Genomic DNA, 16,735 nt, shown 5'->3' on the forward strand with positions numbered 1-16,735 from the left:
GTGAGTGAGAAATTTAGAAGGGTACTGATAGGAAGCATCTCTGCCTGGTTTCCTAATAGTAGTTAGCTTCTGGCAAATCAAAAGGTAACATTAAGAGGCTTTAGAACTTTTCTGAAGAAAGAAGGATAAAAAGAGTTAGAGACCTTAATACAGTAAGTTTTTAAGAAGACCATGAAGAATCGAGCTGAAAAAAGGCTTCTAAGTGCTGACATACACAACGATCAGATGAAAACATCTGCCCAGTATGCCAATAATATAAAATAACTTTCATAGAAGACTGAGTAGGCATTACAGTTGAATAGGAAAAGTAGGCTAGGGTCTCATAAGTAGTATCTGGAAAAGTGACAGTTGTGTATTACTGAACTAAACACTTCTAAAACGGATTTGGGAACAATATGTATATGAGATTTCATGGTACTATGAAAAATTTACAGAAAAGACTATGTTAAATTCTAATCTCATGATAACAGCCAAAAAGACTCCACAAAGTCAACAGTGTTACTGAAACAGGACAAGGGACACAAGTGGAACAGGTTCTAACTAGTTAAGGTCATACCAGGAGGGAATCATAGAATCATAGAATTGCTCAGGTTGGAAAAGACCTTAAAGATCATCAAGTCCAATCACAACCTAACCACACTACCCCAACTCAAACAACCCTCCGCTAAATCATGTTCCCAAGCAACACATCCAAATGGTTTTTAAACTCAAACACCTCCCTGGGGAGCCTATTCCAGTGCTTTACAACCCTTTCTGTAAAGAAGTTTTTTCTCATATCCAACCTAAACCTCCCCAGATGCAACTTGAGGCCATTTCCCCTTGTCCTGTCACCTGTCACCAGTAAAAAAGGGACCAATCCCACTCTCAATGCAATCACCTTTCAGGTATTAGAAGAGAGAAGAAAGGTCTCCCCTCAGCCTCCTTTTCCCCAGACTAAACAGCCTCAGTTCCCTCAGTCTCTCCTCACAGGGCATATTCTCCAAGCCCTTCACAAGCCTTGTTGCCCTTCTTTGGATCTGCTCCAGCACCTCAATGTCCTTTTGGTACTGATGTGCCCAAAACTGAACACTAAATCAGGCAAATGAGAGGAAAAAGAGAAAAGTACTCCAAATGAGAAGTACCACAATGGGAAGAATGATGCCAATTAAAATCGCAGTATCACAGTATCACAGTCTCGTGAGGGTTGGAAGGGACCTTAGAAATCATCAAGTCCAACCCGATGCAGAGCGGCACTTCTAACATTTGCGCCACAGGGGAGATTCAAACCCAGGTCTCTGGTGTTGCAAGCGGCGTTCCTACCACTGCGCCACCGGAGGCGCCAAAATAATACAGATTTTCTATTTCCCTTGCAAAGGCAAATGAAATCAAGAAACTCAATGTCTAATTAAAGAGAACGGTAAGTAAACCTTCTGATCCCCAAACTCTGCCATGTCTTTATGTGATTGTTATGTCCAGTGGTTCTCTCTGGAACACGTGAGAGATTCTAGGAAAGGAAGGATCACCTATCCTACTAAGGACTCTGAAGAACCCAGCTTGAGGGAACAAGGAGAGTGCAGTTTACATACCCATTACACAGTAAACACCTTGCAAGCACTGAAATACTGTGGTAAAGTTTTCTATGAAAGACAGCTGACCAGTACTAACTGGACTGGAATCACCAAATTATTTCTCTCAAGTCAGTTGTTGCTAACATTATCTTGACATTTAAGTAGAGCACTTCCCTTTGGCAACAGCAGAACTATGTGTGCCATATTAAAATATCTTGGATTTGTTTCTTTCTGCTCCCATGGTGAGGACTTGCTAAAAATTCCTGGACTTCAGAACTCCAGCAATAATTCCAAAACAAAATGTTGGAAGCACATTTTTTTAAATGCCTGCAGGAACAAAAATAGCACATCCCTACGACCTTGAGCATCTTAGGAATCCATCAACCAGTTGCATAACTTTTCCAGTTTCTCCTTCCCAACTCTAAGACTCAGTACTGGGGTAGTGGGGAAGGAGAACTGCAGTCCTGAAAGAAAGGTGCTGCCTTTGCAGTCCCAAAGCCAATGGGATATCCCATGCCAAGAGATTACGAGATTTATTCTGAAAAATGTGTCTGATACAGGACCAGATAATGTGCCTTACAGATTCACAACAATCTTTTTTACACTACAATTTACATTTAACATTTACATTTCAGTTTCCACTTTTCCTTCTCTTGCATGCTCTGTTTGCTCTTCAGTAATAAACAAACAAACAAGCAAACATACAGCACTATAAAGCAGGCCCTACTATACCCTATGTATGTTTTGTGGGGTTATCACAGCTGACTGCACCATATGCTTTGATGAAAGAAAAACTGTGCCTTGTGCTGCTCCTCCACCAACATCAAGCTATGCCCATGTTGACATTAATAACAGCACAAACAAGAAAGTTGGTCTCTTTATAAGACAGGAGGTAGGAGCTAAACAGAGAAACCACTGGGACAATCGTATTTTCTAACGACTCCTATCTAGACAGAAATGAGTCAAAATCTACCTGTTTTTGTGATGAGAATGCAACCACATGAAAATCCCAGTAACTATCCCCATTCTGAGAGAGCCCTTCCTCAAAGGAAACCTTGATCCTTTGAGATGCTAATCATGGACTTCTGATATTGATCACTTTCACTTCCCACAGAGTTGTAAGGAATAGAAAATACTGCCACAACTCCAGCTGTCAGCTACTTCCCCATTCTATTCACTACATCTTAATGAATAACTTAATACAAAATAATTATTTGCAGATTGTTTTCCGAACTCCAACTGTTAATTTAAAAGAAGCAAGTACATAAAACCCTCCAGGAGTCCTAAAACACAATCCCTATGTACAGACACTTATTATTTTAAGACACCTATAAAAACTGGCTTGTTTTTCTATGACATGCAAAAAGCCCATTTTCATTCCACATCTCTGTCACATCTGCCACCTAACTTTGAAGATTTAAGTCTCTCTATCCTGCATGTGAAAACTGAAAATGCCACATGTGTGGGGTTTACTCAGAAGCTGTGGGCATGTGCGTGAGAAAAGCACAAGGACTTTCAAAACTACATGCAAAAGAAAACTTCAAATTGTCTGCCAGATTCCAGTAGAATAATAGATGGTAATAACAATTTTTTTTTTTTTTCCCCTCATTTTTAGAGCTCATTTTTTGAGAACTGAGTTGTTCTGCTTCAGAAGCAAAGTTACTGGAAGCAGAACGTTTACCTGGGTTTCTACCAAAATACTATCTAAGTAGTCTAAGAAGGGATTACATGCTTTAAATCACTACCTTGGTAGCCAGTTTTTAATAAAGTTCCAGCTCTGTTTGGAAAGATTTTTTTTCTGGCTTCTTCATCTACAGCTTTTTCTTTGTGGTGTGGTGTGTGTGAGGGGAGATGTAGGAAAAATGAAAAGGGAAACATCTGCTACTGTCATGTGCCTTCCAACTACTTCTAGGGGCTGAGATTAGAGAGGAAGAGTCTTTGCAACTCTGCAGCTCACCTTTTCCTTCCACAACTCAATGAGCAGGATAAGGTCATAAACAACACAACCCCTCTTTCTAGAGTTTTCTGTCCCTCTTACCAGCATTATCCAGAAGTGGGAAGGACATCAGCTGATGAATTAAGAACTGCAAAGGTCACAGAGTGGTACACTGCAGCATTACTTTCAGTAAGACCTTCTTGACAATTCTGCATTTAGTAAATATGTGAATGTTATCAGTGAAAAGCACAGGGTAGTAATAATGCTTCCCATCATAAACTTGAACTGCTAAAGTTACTGAAAGAAAACCACTTGCTTGCAATTTAGGGGCAAAACAGAGTGCCATACCAGTCACCTATCTTCACAGCTACACAGGACAGAGGACAGCAGATGGGCTGAAGGTGGGAAAGGACCTCTGAAGATCACCCTGTTCAGCAACCTTGACCAAAGCTGCGACAGTTAGAGCAAGTTGTTCTGAACCATGCTTAGTTGAGATTTTAATATCTCCAAGGATGGATACTCCACAAATTCCCTTGGTTACTTCTTGGAGCATCCAACTCCCCTCTCAGTAAATGAGTTCTTTCTTACATTTAAGTGGGAATTCCTATTTATGCCCATTACCTTTTTTCTTCTTACTGGGCTCTACTGAAAAGTAGACCAGCTCCGTTTCCTTTATTCAACCCATGATGTCCAGCAAAACCCCAAGATCCTTCCTTTCAAAGTTGCTCCCCACCAGTAAGTCCCTAGGCTGGTGCCTGGGGTTACTAATACATGTGGGAGGATTCTGCATTTCCCTCTATTGAAGTTCATGAATTTCTACCAGCCCATTTCTCCATAGTGCTGAGGTCCTCCTGATGGGCAGTACAACACTCTGGCGTATCAGACACTTCTACCAGATGTGTATCATCTACAAGCTTGCTGAAGTTGCACTTTGTTCATTGCCCAGGTCATTAATGAAGATATCTATTCAAGCAGATTAATTTTTTCTTTTTTCTCTTTTCTTTTCTTTTCTTTTCTTTTCTTTTCTTTTCTTTTCTTTTCTTTTCTTTTCTTTTCTTTTCTTTTCTTTTCTTTTCTTTTCTTTTCTTTTCTTTTCTGTTTAATAACTGATGCCTCTACCTTTTTTTGAGAGGCCTGCCTATTCACCATGACAAGTAGCTCTTTTAGTTCCCCATAAAGTCCAATAAATCAAAATTTATGAACTCTAGATTCAGGTCTGATAATCTCCAGACTTCCTTTATGGACTGCAAGAATTCATACTGCTCTTATAACATTCAAGGTTATTCAGGAATTGAAAATTGAGCAATGCAGACCTATTACACAATGAACCTTTGATCTGTAAAATCCAACCCAACATGAAATTTTCTTTTTTATGACTTGACTTTAAGATTTACTACAGCTATGGCTTATTCAAAAATCTCAGGAGGCTGCTCCAATATTTCATTTTGAAATTTTGAATGCTGATCCATCAGACACAGAACAAAATTACAGCACTATACTAAAATCAAGCAGAAAAAGAACATCTGGTGTTGAGGACAGAGCTGATCAGCTGTGAGCTTTTCCACTGGGAAACTCATAAAATGAGCTACTAGAGTCAGGATGTGTTTCTGTAAGGAAGGAACAATAGGAAATGCTTTCCCTTATTTATTCCTTATAACTATCCCAAAGAGCAGCAGTTACAGCATACGCATTTTCCCCAGTACCAAAACAAAGCACAGAATAATAATAACTAAGGAAAAAAAAAAAAAAGATAATAATAATAAAAACGTTTTTGAACCAATTTTGCAATGGAAAATCAGTCCATTTTGTCCTCATTATTGAAGACATCTTCCAACAAGAAAGGACTGTTACACTGTGAAACTGCAAGGAAGGTCAGAGCCACTCACATCCTCTAGTAATGTTACTGTTAACATACCAGTGGAAATAGCCTGGATAAAGACTAGATCCAATTACTGCTCAGTAAAAACACAGAAAATTAACCATGTTCATTCCATAATTGGGTTTATCTCTGAAAACAGGAATGCAAAAAATTTATGACTGCGATCAACACTTGGGGAGGTGACAAACACCTGGGACTCACATCAACAGTAAGTGAAATCTGAGATGCTACTATATATAAAAAGGACACCTTGTGGCACAACTCTGAGCTTTTAATAGCTGAGGGAAGTTGAAAATTAGTTTTTTCATCATCTCAGAAGATAAAGTGCCATAAAATTTTACTTTTTATAAAAAACATTATTACAAGAAAGCTGTTATTTCCCATTGTTATGTTGGTCATCAATTTCTTTCATAAGTTCCTGTCATCAGTTTTCTATACTTTTCAAACAACCTTTCAGTACTTGCACTGAAGAGTTCCACGTTTTCCAAGATTTAACCTGTGTTGGGAAAATTTCATCCAGCATAGCTATTTCCAGAAGATGAAGGGACAATTTTTTATCATTATTAATTGCTAATCTTTTTGAGATGCAGTGTGGGCTCAGAACTTTCTCGGGTCTATTTTTTGTTGCAGAGATTGGCATTAGCACGCCCAAATTTTGGCAATTTGAGGAACATGCAATTTGAAAACCTGCAGATGGCTTTAGCTTGTACTTAAGCTCTGAATTTTAACACTCTGTGAAAGACTCCCAGATTCTGTATAGGCACTTAAAGGTAGCCAGTAATTTGCTTATCAGAAGCCAGCATATTTCAGCACCCCTATACCAATAAACAAATGTAACGGATGCACCAGGTTTTGTTGTTAAAGTTTGCAAGTGGATAACTGAAAAAGGAAAAATACACATGGATTGTCTCTCCTAACTTGTTTTTTGAGCTGAAGATTGTAATCCAGAAGACTAAGAAATAGAATATGTTGTCAGAAAACTTACATAGCTTAAAACATAGGTATCTGAAAACAAATGAAAATAAAATAGTGAAAAATGTTGGACTGGAAAGGTACACTGTGATGATGAGAGAAATGAAGGGTAATATATGAGTATTTCAGGAACATGATCACCCCAAAGAGAAAAACATATTGTTCCTTTGTTCCAAATGATAGTGGTTCACAATCTTGTCCTCCAGATCCAGCTGTCACAATCAACCTATCTCTGCATCATAGAAGTAGATACGCACTCTCTAGTCTAAGGTAATGCTTGGGAAAAAGAAGGCAGAATATCAGCTCCTCCCACTATCGCTGCTTTTAAAATACGAAATAAAATGTTGTGCCTCCTAGCTATTTACTGTCTTCACATGCAGCTTCAAGGAATCATTTCACTTGGATGTCATTTCAGATTGTCATTTTCATCTCAACTTTGATTTATTCTGCAAAATGCATTATGGCTACAATCCTTCAAATTGCAGCCTTCCTGAAGTGGGAACATCATTTCTTGCTCACCCAATAAATAAAATATTCAATTGAAGTTGAGTATCATCAGCAAGTTTCTTTTCCACACAAGTGTACTGACACAACAGCATGAGGGCTTGCTCTGCAAACCTGAGAGAATCAATGGTAGAGGAAGGTTTTCAAAAAGATAGGCAGTATTTGCAGAAATCTGTTTTTAGATTCTGCTTAGCTACATAGAATACTGATATGACAAAGTGACTGAGTTTTTAGAAGAAGGTTGTCATTATCAAGATACCAATCCACTCCTGATACGCCACTGCCAATCATACTGGAATGGAGAAGTTTTTGGGGAAGGTAATTCAGAGAGCGGCTGATGCCATTTAAAAGGTTTTTTCTTCACTCTACAAATGATGGATATGGAAGGCTATATAAGGTTCCCTTGCTTCATCTGTGTCTCAGCTGCTACTCAAACTTATCCTATCTTTTGCTTTCCCAGCCTCTTACAGCTCTACATCAACAGAATATGCTATTTCTTTTATAACACTTCAGTTTCTCATGAATCACTTTGGACATTTTGCTGCCACTTGCCAGTATGGAAGAATGTTCAATGACAGGACATCCCCCCAGCTCTTGATTGGCCAAAGGCATGCAAGATGACAGGCATATTTCTGGAGCTGATCCTACTGAAATGAATGGCGTCTCTGTTGCACTTTGGAAACATTGGCTCCTAGTTCTAAAAGTACATTCTGGCAAACCTGATTGCCTCCAGAACATCTGTGATCACCACGGGTCATCTGGGAGTACATGGGCACTCTCTTTGGTGCCAAGCTCATTTCCACCCCATTCACCCTCTGCACATTCATTACAGCAGCAGGGTAGAAAGCCTGGGGCCCAACAGAAATAGTCCCACAGCCATAACTAGTGCCTGTGTCTCAGTGAAGCAATGTACAATCTGAGGCAGTTTATTTCTTTGAGGTAGCTTTCTGTATTATAATATTTATTTACTGCGCTGGAAAGCAAGGTAGTATTTTATAGATTATTTCTCATCCCAGACTCAGCTTTCTGCACCTTGTCTTCTGTGCAAAAGTGATTCTTCTCTCTCAGCCTCAGCTCCATTCCTACCAACCCACACTCCTCCCTTAAGACCTCTTTCTCATAACAACCTGAAGTCCACAAATCCCTTCTCTGCTGTAAGAGCTGTGAAATCTACTGAATGAGTGGATAAGCTTTTGTAAACAATGAGTAACAAAACTGCAAAAATTTTCTTTACAGGAAGCAATTTTTTGACCTGTTTTCAGGTAGGGTTAGATACAAGAATCACTGTTGTGATGTACACCAGCAGAAACTTTTTCAGGAATGTATTCTCTTTCTGATGTGGAGATGGGGAAGGGATGAACTATGAAAGAAAAAGCTGTAAAATCTAGGTGCACGGATTGGAATAAGATAGAGAGGTACAATGGAGATACAATGGGAGCTTGGATCTTGGTCACTCATGCTGCTGCTCCTGCAGCCCATCAGACTGACTGCTGATGTGATACCTCCATTCTGACTTGCACTGCATACAGATGTGTGTGCTTATTCTGCTGTCACTAAAACCTCCTACAAGGAATGCATGCTGTTGTGATGGTGGTGCCATAGCAAGTGTGGATCCAATCATTTAATGCAGATTTTCTGGGAAGCCAAGGAACCCTACACAGACTCACATCAACTGCTCCATGTCCTCTTTGCCCATACCAACTGCTTACCTTCTTTTCTACAAAGAAGTTAATGACTTTTTCACAGAAAGGAGGCAGGTTCCAAGAATCCCTGATACACCAAGGGTTTTAATCCTGGTCCAAAAGATGACAGGATGGTGTACCTTTCAACAGAGACGGAGACACTGCTTGCCCTGTCACCTGTCCTGGGCCTGCTTGTGAGTCAACCTCAGCCACCTCTGTCCCCTATGCAAATATCCTTACCAAGATCAAGAAGCAAGTGTTGCCTCACAGGGGCAACAGCTTCCAGTATAGAAGGCTTAAGGGCTTAGAACAAAGACAACTGGCAGTGCCACACTGCTGCCAAACCTCAGGGTACAGCTGGGAGCAAGTACAGAAAACTTTTGAGAGTAAAATAAAGCACAGGAGCTCCAGCATTCTCATAAACATATTAGAAAGGAAGTATCCATCCTCAAGGATGTGCAGAGGTTATAAGCAAGGATTGTTCAGAGCAAAAAGGCAAGACACAACAAGAAAGAAAGGCCAACAATCCCATAAAAATTTCCCAATCCTGACAAGGCAAAATTCTTCCATTTCATCAAGACAGCTTTAATTCAGCAGAATAAAATCATACATGAACAGACTGAAAATATGATGTAATCTCATATCAGACTCCCAAAAAATCCCTGCATTTGTAATTTCTATTATGACTTAAGTCAGGCTGGGATCAATTTATTTGCTGTTTAACACTCTGCATAGGTTATAGGCTACGGGATACAGAACCTTAAATGTAAACTACCCTAGGCATATATTTATGCTGTAAACCACTGGCAGGTAAGTGGCATCACTTCCCTGGATTTACACAAATCCATAAAAATCTAAATTGATGACTTAAAGGTACCAAAGGCATTACCTCTTTTTATACTCTTATGAGCATGCATTTCTAGCTGAAGAAATACTACCAATACTTTTGTTTACCTGCATGATACATCCCTTTGAACTCAGTATCTACATACTTCTGTGTATCAATTATTTGGCTTCTATAATCCTGTTCCCATTTTTATATTCAAATAAATACAGGCAATCTCATTAAAATGTTACATCATGGGATAACGTGCAAAGAAATTTTCTGTCTTAGGACATGTAGAAAGCTAACTTACACTCAAAGAGTATGGCTCATGAAGTCTACAGGGAATTGTAGGCAGGAGGAAATACTCATCATCATTACAACAAGTATTTAACACCTCATCACCTTTGGCTCATTTGGTTACCACAGCATTTTAAATGCATATCTGTTCTGTGAAATCATTCTCAGTTGTAGCTATCAGGGATTAAAAAAATACAATCAGTCCAAAAAACAAGATCCTCAGACACATACACCAAATAAAAGCAACATCGAAAGATCTTCCCCTCAAAACCATACTAAAACCTGAAGCTTAACAGCCTTAAAAACTATTTTCTAATGCAGATGATGTTCAGGCAATCCTAACTGTTGGATGTGCGAGGAAAACAAAACAAACACAGATTACTATATTGTTCCCTCATATCTAAAAAAAACAACAGCTTCTTCTGAAGTTATGGAGAGATATGGATATGCAGATAATCAAGATTCAAGCACTATGAGATACTAGAGTTTCTTTAAGACATTAACATATAATTCATCATCATATTGCTTACATCTACCCATGCAAAACACCCACTGGATCAGGCTCTCCCACACATAAAAATATTTAACTAGGTAAGACTTTCCTCATCAACTGAAATGATAAAGCTTTAATACAGGGTTCAAACTCAAACCCACCTTCCTCACTCTTTCATATACACAAAAAGAAAACAAGTGACTAAAAAGAAACTGCTTAGTGTGCCAGCCCCTGGAAACCATGGAGACTTCTGTGATGAGTCTGTAAGCTTACATGATGAACCTCAAATTAAAAATGAAATTATGTAACTCTGTCATACCCCTCCAAAAGCACTGTTTATATCCATTGTAACTGCTCATGTTTTTTCTCTCCCCCTAATTTCAACCTGTTCACTTTTGTCTTTCCTGAATGGGTGTTATTTGAACTGATGGAAAGTTTGTAGGATGAGGAGTAAAAATCTCTGGGTCACTGTTTTAGATTATGTGATACATTCAGACAGAGAATCAAGCTTCACTGTGAAGTTATGGCTTTATTTCCTTCTTTTAGGATGTTGTGGGGTTCTTTCTTTCTTTCTTTATTTTTCTGTGTGTATGTTGACATTGTAGTTTTGTAATAATAATTTTTAAAAAGGAATGAAAATAAAGGTAAATTGGTTTGGAGGGTTTTTGTCATTCACTAAAATAAACACATTTCATATTCTATGAATAGAGAAATAACCTACAGTGTTACTGACTGCCTATCTAACAAGCTATAATGTGATTTGTTCAAGGTTATTCTGGAACAATAAGCTAGCACATCCTTTGTAGAGCTGAGTAACAAACTGGCACCAGAAGGCAGCAATATTATTTTGCATAATAACTATTTAGCACCATCAGCCTAAGATGCTGAAGAATTTGCCTGTTGCCTTGTGGTCATGATCTTAGGCAGTGAGTGCATCTTCATGCAAGGTGTTGTCAAACAAGCTCCTGCCATGCATCAGCCCCACTCCACCTGTGCTGCTCAGCACAACATCGATTCAGCAGCCAGAAATCTCTATGGGACTGAAGCGAAACACCATTTTACTCTCTTAGTGTACCTTCAAAAAATCCTTACAGGTTCAGTTCACATGGTCACAAAGAATCACAGAATCACAGGGGTTGAAACAGACCTCAGTAGATCACTGAAGTACAACACCCCTGTCAAAGCAGATACCCTGCAACAGGTTGCTCAGGTAGGTGTCCAGATGGGTACAGAGTATCTCCATAGAAGAAGACTCTACAACCTCTCTGGGCAACCTGTTTCTGTGCTCCATCATCCTTACCATAAAGATGTTATTCTGCATACTTGTATGGAACTTCCTGTGTTCAAGTTTTAGGCCATTGCTCCTTGTCCTACCACTGCACACCGCTAAGAAGAGCCTGGCTGCATCCACTTGCCTTCTACCTCACTGAAGATATTTATAAACATTTATCAGATCTCCTCTCAGTCTTCTTTTCCCCAAGCTGAACAGACCCAGATTACTCAACCTTTACTCATACAGGAGATGCTCCAGCCTTAATCATTTTTATGGCCCTCTACTGGACTCCTTCTAGGAAATCCCTGTCTTTCTGAACTGGGGAGCCCAGAACTGGACACACTACACTAAATGCAGCCTCACCAGGGCAGACTAGAGGTCAGCTCCATCTACATGTTTCACTTACTGAATCTTGCTTTTCTCCAAGTGGTAGATGGGCCAGGGAAATTTCCTCTTCTCTTTTAAAATCTTCCAGAGTAATTCAGGTGCTCACGATGAAAAGTATACACAGTTCAGCAAGGTCAAGGAAACACATCACACTTAGGTAAGGACTATCTATTTCTTCCAGATACTTCATACCTAACAGAGCTAGAGTGATTTAAAGGAAACACTGGAAAAATGAAGTGATTAACAATCAAAATACTGCAGGTATCCCTTGATGGTAAAGTATTTGATCATAACAAACCAAGGATATGCATTTATGTGAGAGGAAAAAGGAAATCAAGAGGCAGCTTAACACTATATCCCTATGTCTTCCAAACAAGAACAACAAATGAGACACTCGCAATACAGCATTTATTTACGCCTCTTTTACCAGGACATTTATGAACGCCTGACTGAGCTGGATCAATATTTTCAGTTAGCAGAACATCTGATTCCTTTGAAACTCAGTATTTCAGCTAGGTTAAATGATAGCTAGAAATCAGAAGAATAGCCTGAGTACCTGTTCAGCAAAAATAAATAAATAAATAGATAGATTCTGAAAGAAGGCTTTTTTATTTTTATCATTCAAAGCTGTAGCAAATGAATATGGTTATAGATTTAAATTAGGCAAAGTCATATGTGCAACATTCACGTGTGTATTAAACAAAATGGGACAACTTATCAAGAGTATATGGTAAATTATTATTCATCTGAAGCCTTTAAATTAGGAAAAGGCATATTCTTATTTAAACAGAAAACATAGGAAGGAGATGACAACATGGTATTTTTCTGACTATTACTATGCATGAGATCTCTAGATGTTCACATCAGTCCAATCTGGTTTCAAAATCTACAGCCCTATAGAATACAGCATGGAGCCTCCCCTCCTTGCCCCCTCTCAACAAAAAGAGTACAAGAGAATCCTTCTGAAGAACTAGGAAGTATTTCTGCTTTCCTTCTTTGTTTCCAATGAAAAAAAATCTACCAAATTGTTGCTTTCCCATCAGTAACAGCATCCAAAGACACACTTCATAGTCAACTGCTCTACAAAGAGAAAACCTGACTTGGTGCATGTAATAAGCCACTTCCTCCATTATCCTTTATATATTATTTCTCAAATTATTTCTTTTAGTGCCTTCAGAAAGAAAAAAAAAAAAAGCCCACAGAACTCTACAGGTGCAGGTTATGTACAAATCCTACTCCCATTTATGACATATTAGTCTTGCCTATGGTTTACAGTTTTTACATTACATCTGTTCTATATCATTTACATATGCTTTATTCCAGTCCTTGTTAACATACTTGAAATGATGCATCAACCAAGATAATGCTGGAAAAGCTGAGGTTCTGCTAGTGCATTATACCCATGTGTAACAAGGCATTTCACACACACATAGACACATATATTTAAGATTAGAAATGCAACAAAGATATGCACAAAGAAACCACCAGGAGTAGATTACACAATTCCTCAGCTGATTTGTTTAAAATACTTGCAATTCACACCTTCCTTTTAATTAAACCTTTAACAAACATTTAATTTGGGAACAGGAACATTCTTTTGGTTACTTAAGCCTGCAATAGTGAGCTCCAGTGGCACCTCCACACTCACAAGCACATGCTCTTGTAAAATTGGCTTTGCCTGCATTTTTGTGGTATTAATCATGGAATCAACAGGCAAAAATCAGCTGGATCTCACTGTATTTGGAGAACCTCAAGCATCACAACTAAATCACTGCAGGTCTGTTTGCAGTGGCATTGCAAGGGAGCACAGTGACACAACAGATTCACCAGAACACAGTACCTGGTCAGTAGCGGGAATCGACTCCCATCTACGCTTCAGCAAGTACAGAGATTTCCGGCTCATGGTTTTGAATCTGCTCTAGAGGCTTTTCACACTCAAGAAAAACGCTTCTTCCAAACCAGTGCCGAGAACCTTATTTCTGACTCCTCTGCTTCATGGCTGTAGATGGCAGAGCTCCCCGACGTACAGAAGTTTTGTATGCTGCAGGGTTCAGACCAGTTTTGCCCAAGCTTCCTCCGTTTCTTTAAAGCATCTGTCTCCTTACAGTGCCATGACAAAGGGAATCAGGCGAGATAGTGAAAAGCCTAGCTTTCACTGACGAATTACCTCGCAGAAGCATGAAGTAGGTAGACAACACCAGACGCACTCAATCTGAAAATAGCTGTTGCTTAGGAACTGGAGGGGTAAAACGCAGCACCTCAGATATATAATTGAGAGCTTTTTATATTTAAAGAGAATTAAAACACTGGACCTCACTGTTTCTCTCCCTGATCACCATCCCTTTACGATGCTGGAGGAACGATCACTCGATTCCACTGAATCCTGGGGCTACGCCTACATCTTCAGCAAGCCAAACAAGGCTGGATGACAGAGCAGCAAACAACTCCCATGCACTCAAGGTCCTTGAAAATGTCTGCAGAAAGTGTATTATGGATGACACTTGAAATACCATCGAATAATTAAAATACAATTTGCCTAAATGCCAAGAATTGATTCCAGTAGTCACATTTCCATTTTACACGTACTGACATAAGAAATAAGCATGGATAGCATGGATATTTCCCCTTGCACAAGCTAGACGATGTGGTTTTACAGACCACCTGAATACATGTGAGAAAGATTTTCTTAGGTGAGGTAAAAATTCCTAAACATTTAGGAATTTTTCTAACTTGCAATTCTAATTTTGCTGTTTCGGTTGTGGATCTCAGTCTGTATTAATCTTAAAACTTAAGCATGGAACATAGTAAAATCCACTTTGCACTTTCTGCATGATATCACATCTAGAGAATAAATTCTTTGCAGGAAGAATTAACAGCAGGAAGTCTTATCTCTAGAGATTAAAAAGTGAAGGAAGAAATGAAGAGGTATGTATTCCCATTTACTCTTTGTAAATCAACGCGAGATTCAAGCTAGTAACAAGAGTTTTAAAGAAAGGCTATCCTAACTAAAAACTAAAACATATGTTTACAACTATTCAAGGGCTGCTCTGAAAGTAATGCCTTCTACCCTACTGTATTGGCCCACATGTCAGACGTGGATATTGTAGAGGCTGAACCTTCCCACCAATATCCTGTTACATTTTGTTGCTGTGTGGGAACAGACAGCAGAGGGGCAGTTCGACAAAATGCTGTTTGACGTGGAAGTACATGTGAAGCAGAGGTGGGGCACTGAATTCCACCATGCAGGAAAAATGGAAGACAGTGATTCATTCATGTTTCCTGAATGTTCACGGAGGCCAAAGAGTAGATGTGAGCACAGTGAGGATAGTAGGTAGTGCATTTTGAACAAATATGAGGCTGAAGATAACAGTTTTCTGGACAATAGTGTTAACTGGTAACCACTACAAGCTGGAGTCAAAAGGGCAGTCCATGGAGCGGCAACATGGGAATTCCCCATCAAAGTTCAAGGCACAGTCCTTGGTGGGTAAAGTGATGCTCTCTATCTTCTAGGATAGGAAAGGGTTGATCATTCTGTATTTCCTGGAAGCCATATAAACCATCAACTCTGACACTGACTAAGCTGAAGTTTCAAACTTTCAGAGTCAAGCCAAAGAAGAAGACACCTTTTCTCTTACAACATGATAACACCAGGTCCCATAGCAGTTTGAAGACCGTGAAGTACATTGCCAATCTTGGCTGGACTGCCCTACCACACCCACTGTATGGTCTAGATTTGGTGCTTTCTGACTTCTGTCTGTTGGAGCCAATGAAAAATGAACTGTGTGAGTAACATTTTCCTACCAATGACACTGTCACGGAAGCTGTGAAAAAGTGGATCACTTCTGCTGGTGCAGATTTTTATGAGCATGACATGAAAGCTCTTGTTCATCACTGGCAAAACATGCATAGCTAATGCTGGTGACTGTTGGAAAATTGCATTTTGTAGCTGAGAACTTGCTCTACAAAATAGTGCTGTTGTGCTCTTTCTAACTGTTTCCATGGAAATAAATAGGAGGCATTACTTTCAGAGCGATCCCTGTACTTAGGTGTACAGTCTGTAAAGGACCGAGTGAGGTGCTAGTATGGAAGTCAGGAGCAAGTTAAACACTGTAAAGCTTTTTACTTATCCCATATGTTCTACTGAATTATGGATGCTGATCAGGAGACAACCTCCTGCAAACAGAAATTCCCATAAGACTAAAGACTATCTGACATCAAGTGCTACTAGCAACTTCTTCAGTTTGCTTTTAACTCCTACAAGCAGAAAAATTAACATATTTTTGAAATGGTCCATTAAGAACTATGACACGCACAGGAATATTTTCCTCTTATATTTCAAACATAAACCATAGAAAATCTACTAGTTCTAAAACAAATCATGACAGGATTAGAGTTCTATTTAATGAGTCTAGATAGAATAATATGATGAGTTTATATGTGAGTTTTAGCTTTACATTATGGTAACCCAGTGGTTCCACTTCCTTTCAAGTGACACACAGGAGGCTTCTTGTCTTTCCACTTTCCTCATAAGATCTAAAGGATCACTGAAGACCACGAGAAACCATGCCCCCTTTCTTCCCCTCTTATTACTTGCCCAGTCACTGGCCAACAGACACCTCTCTTTCCACATTCCATATATTGCTGCTGGAGGAAAGCCCCTCAGACCTAGGGAAACCGCACAAGCAATCATATGGCAGTTCCCACAGGCAATTTCCAGTCCATCTTTAAAGAAGATTACTCACCTTAATCTTTAAACAGGATCTTATTTAATAAAGGGTAAGTTTATTAAGGATAGAAATTAGAAACAATGCAACTGAATCAAAAAAAGGATTAAGCTTCCAATCTTTTATATTGTATGTAAAAATTCTCCTCAGCTTTTCCTCACCTTCAAAGGAATTATGTTAAACATCTGCTATCAAGAGACAGTTTTCATAGTCAT

The 16,735-nt window shown here is 39.1% G+C and overlaps 1 protein-coding gene across 2 annotated transcripts in view; it reads right to left on the reverse strand.

Moving 5' to 3' along the window:
* Positions 1 to 16,735, reverse strand: part of PDE3A (phosphodiesterase 3A) — a 228,669-nt gene that overhangs the window by 66,082 nt on the left and 145,852 nt on the right. Inside the window, exon 1 of one of the 2 annotated variants that reach the window (XM_015868474.3) lies at positions 13,637 to 14,174. The exons of the other annotated variant lie outside the window; for it this stretch is intronic. Within the exon in view, the coding sequence (XP_015723960.2) occupies positions 13,637 to 13,699 (63 nt within the window). The 5' untranslated portion in view covers positions 13,700 to 14,174. Of the gene's footprint in view, positions 1 to 13,636; positions 14,175 to 16,735 lie in introns of those variants that run through there. 2 annotated transcript variants of the gene reach the window in all.

The sequence above is a fragment of the Coturnix japonica genome, chromosome 1 (genome assembly GCF_054131305.1).
Source record: "Coturnix japonica strain WE chromosome 1, WE-NBRP24, whole genome shotgun sequence".
Taxonomy (NCBI): domain Eukaryota; kingdom Metazoa; phylum Chordata; class Aves; order Galliformes; family Phasianidae; genus Coturnix; species Coturnix japonica.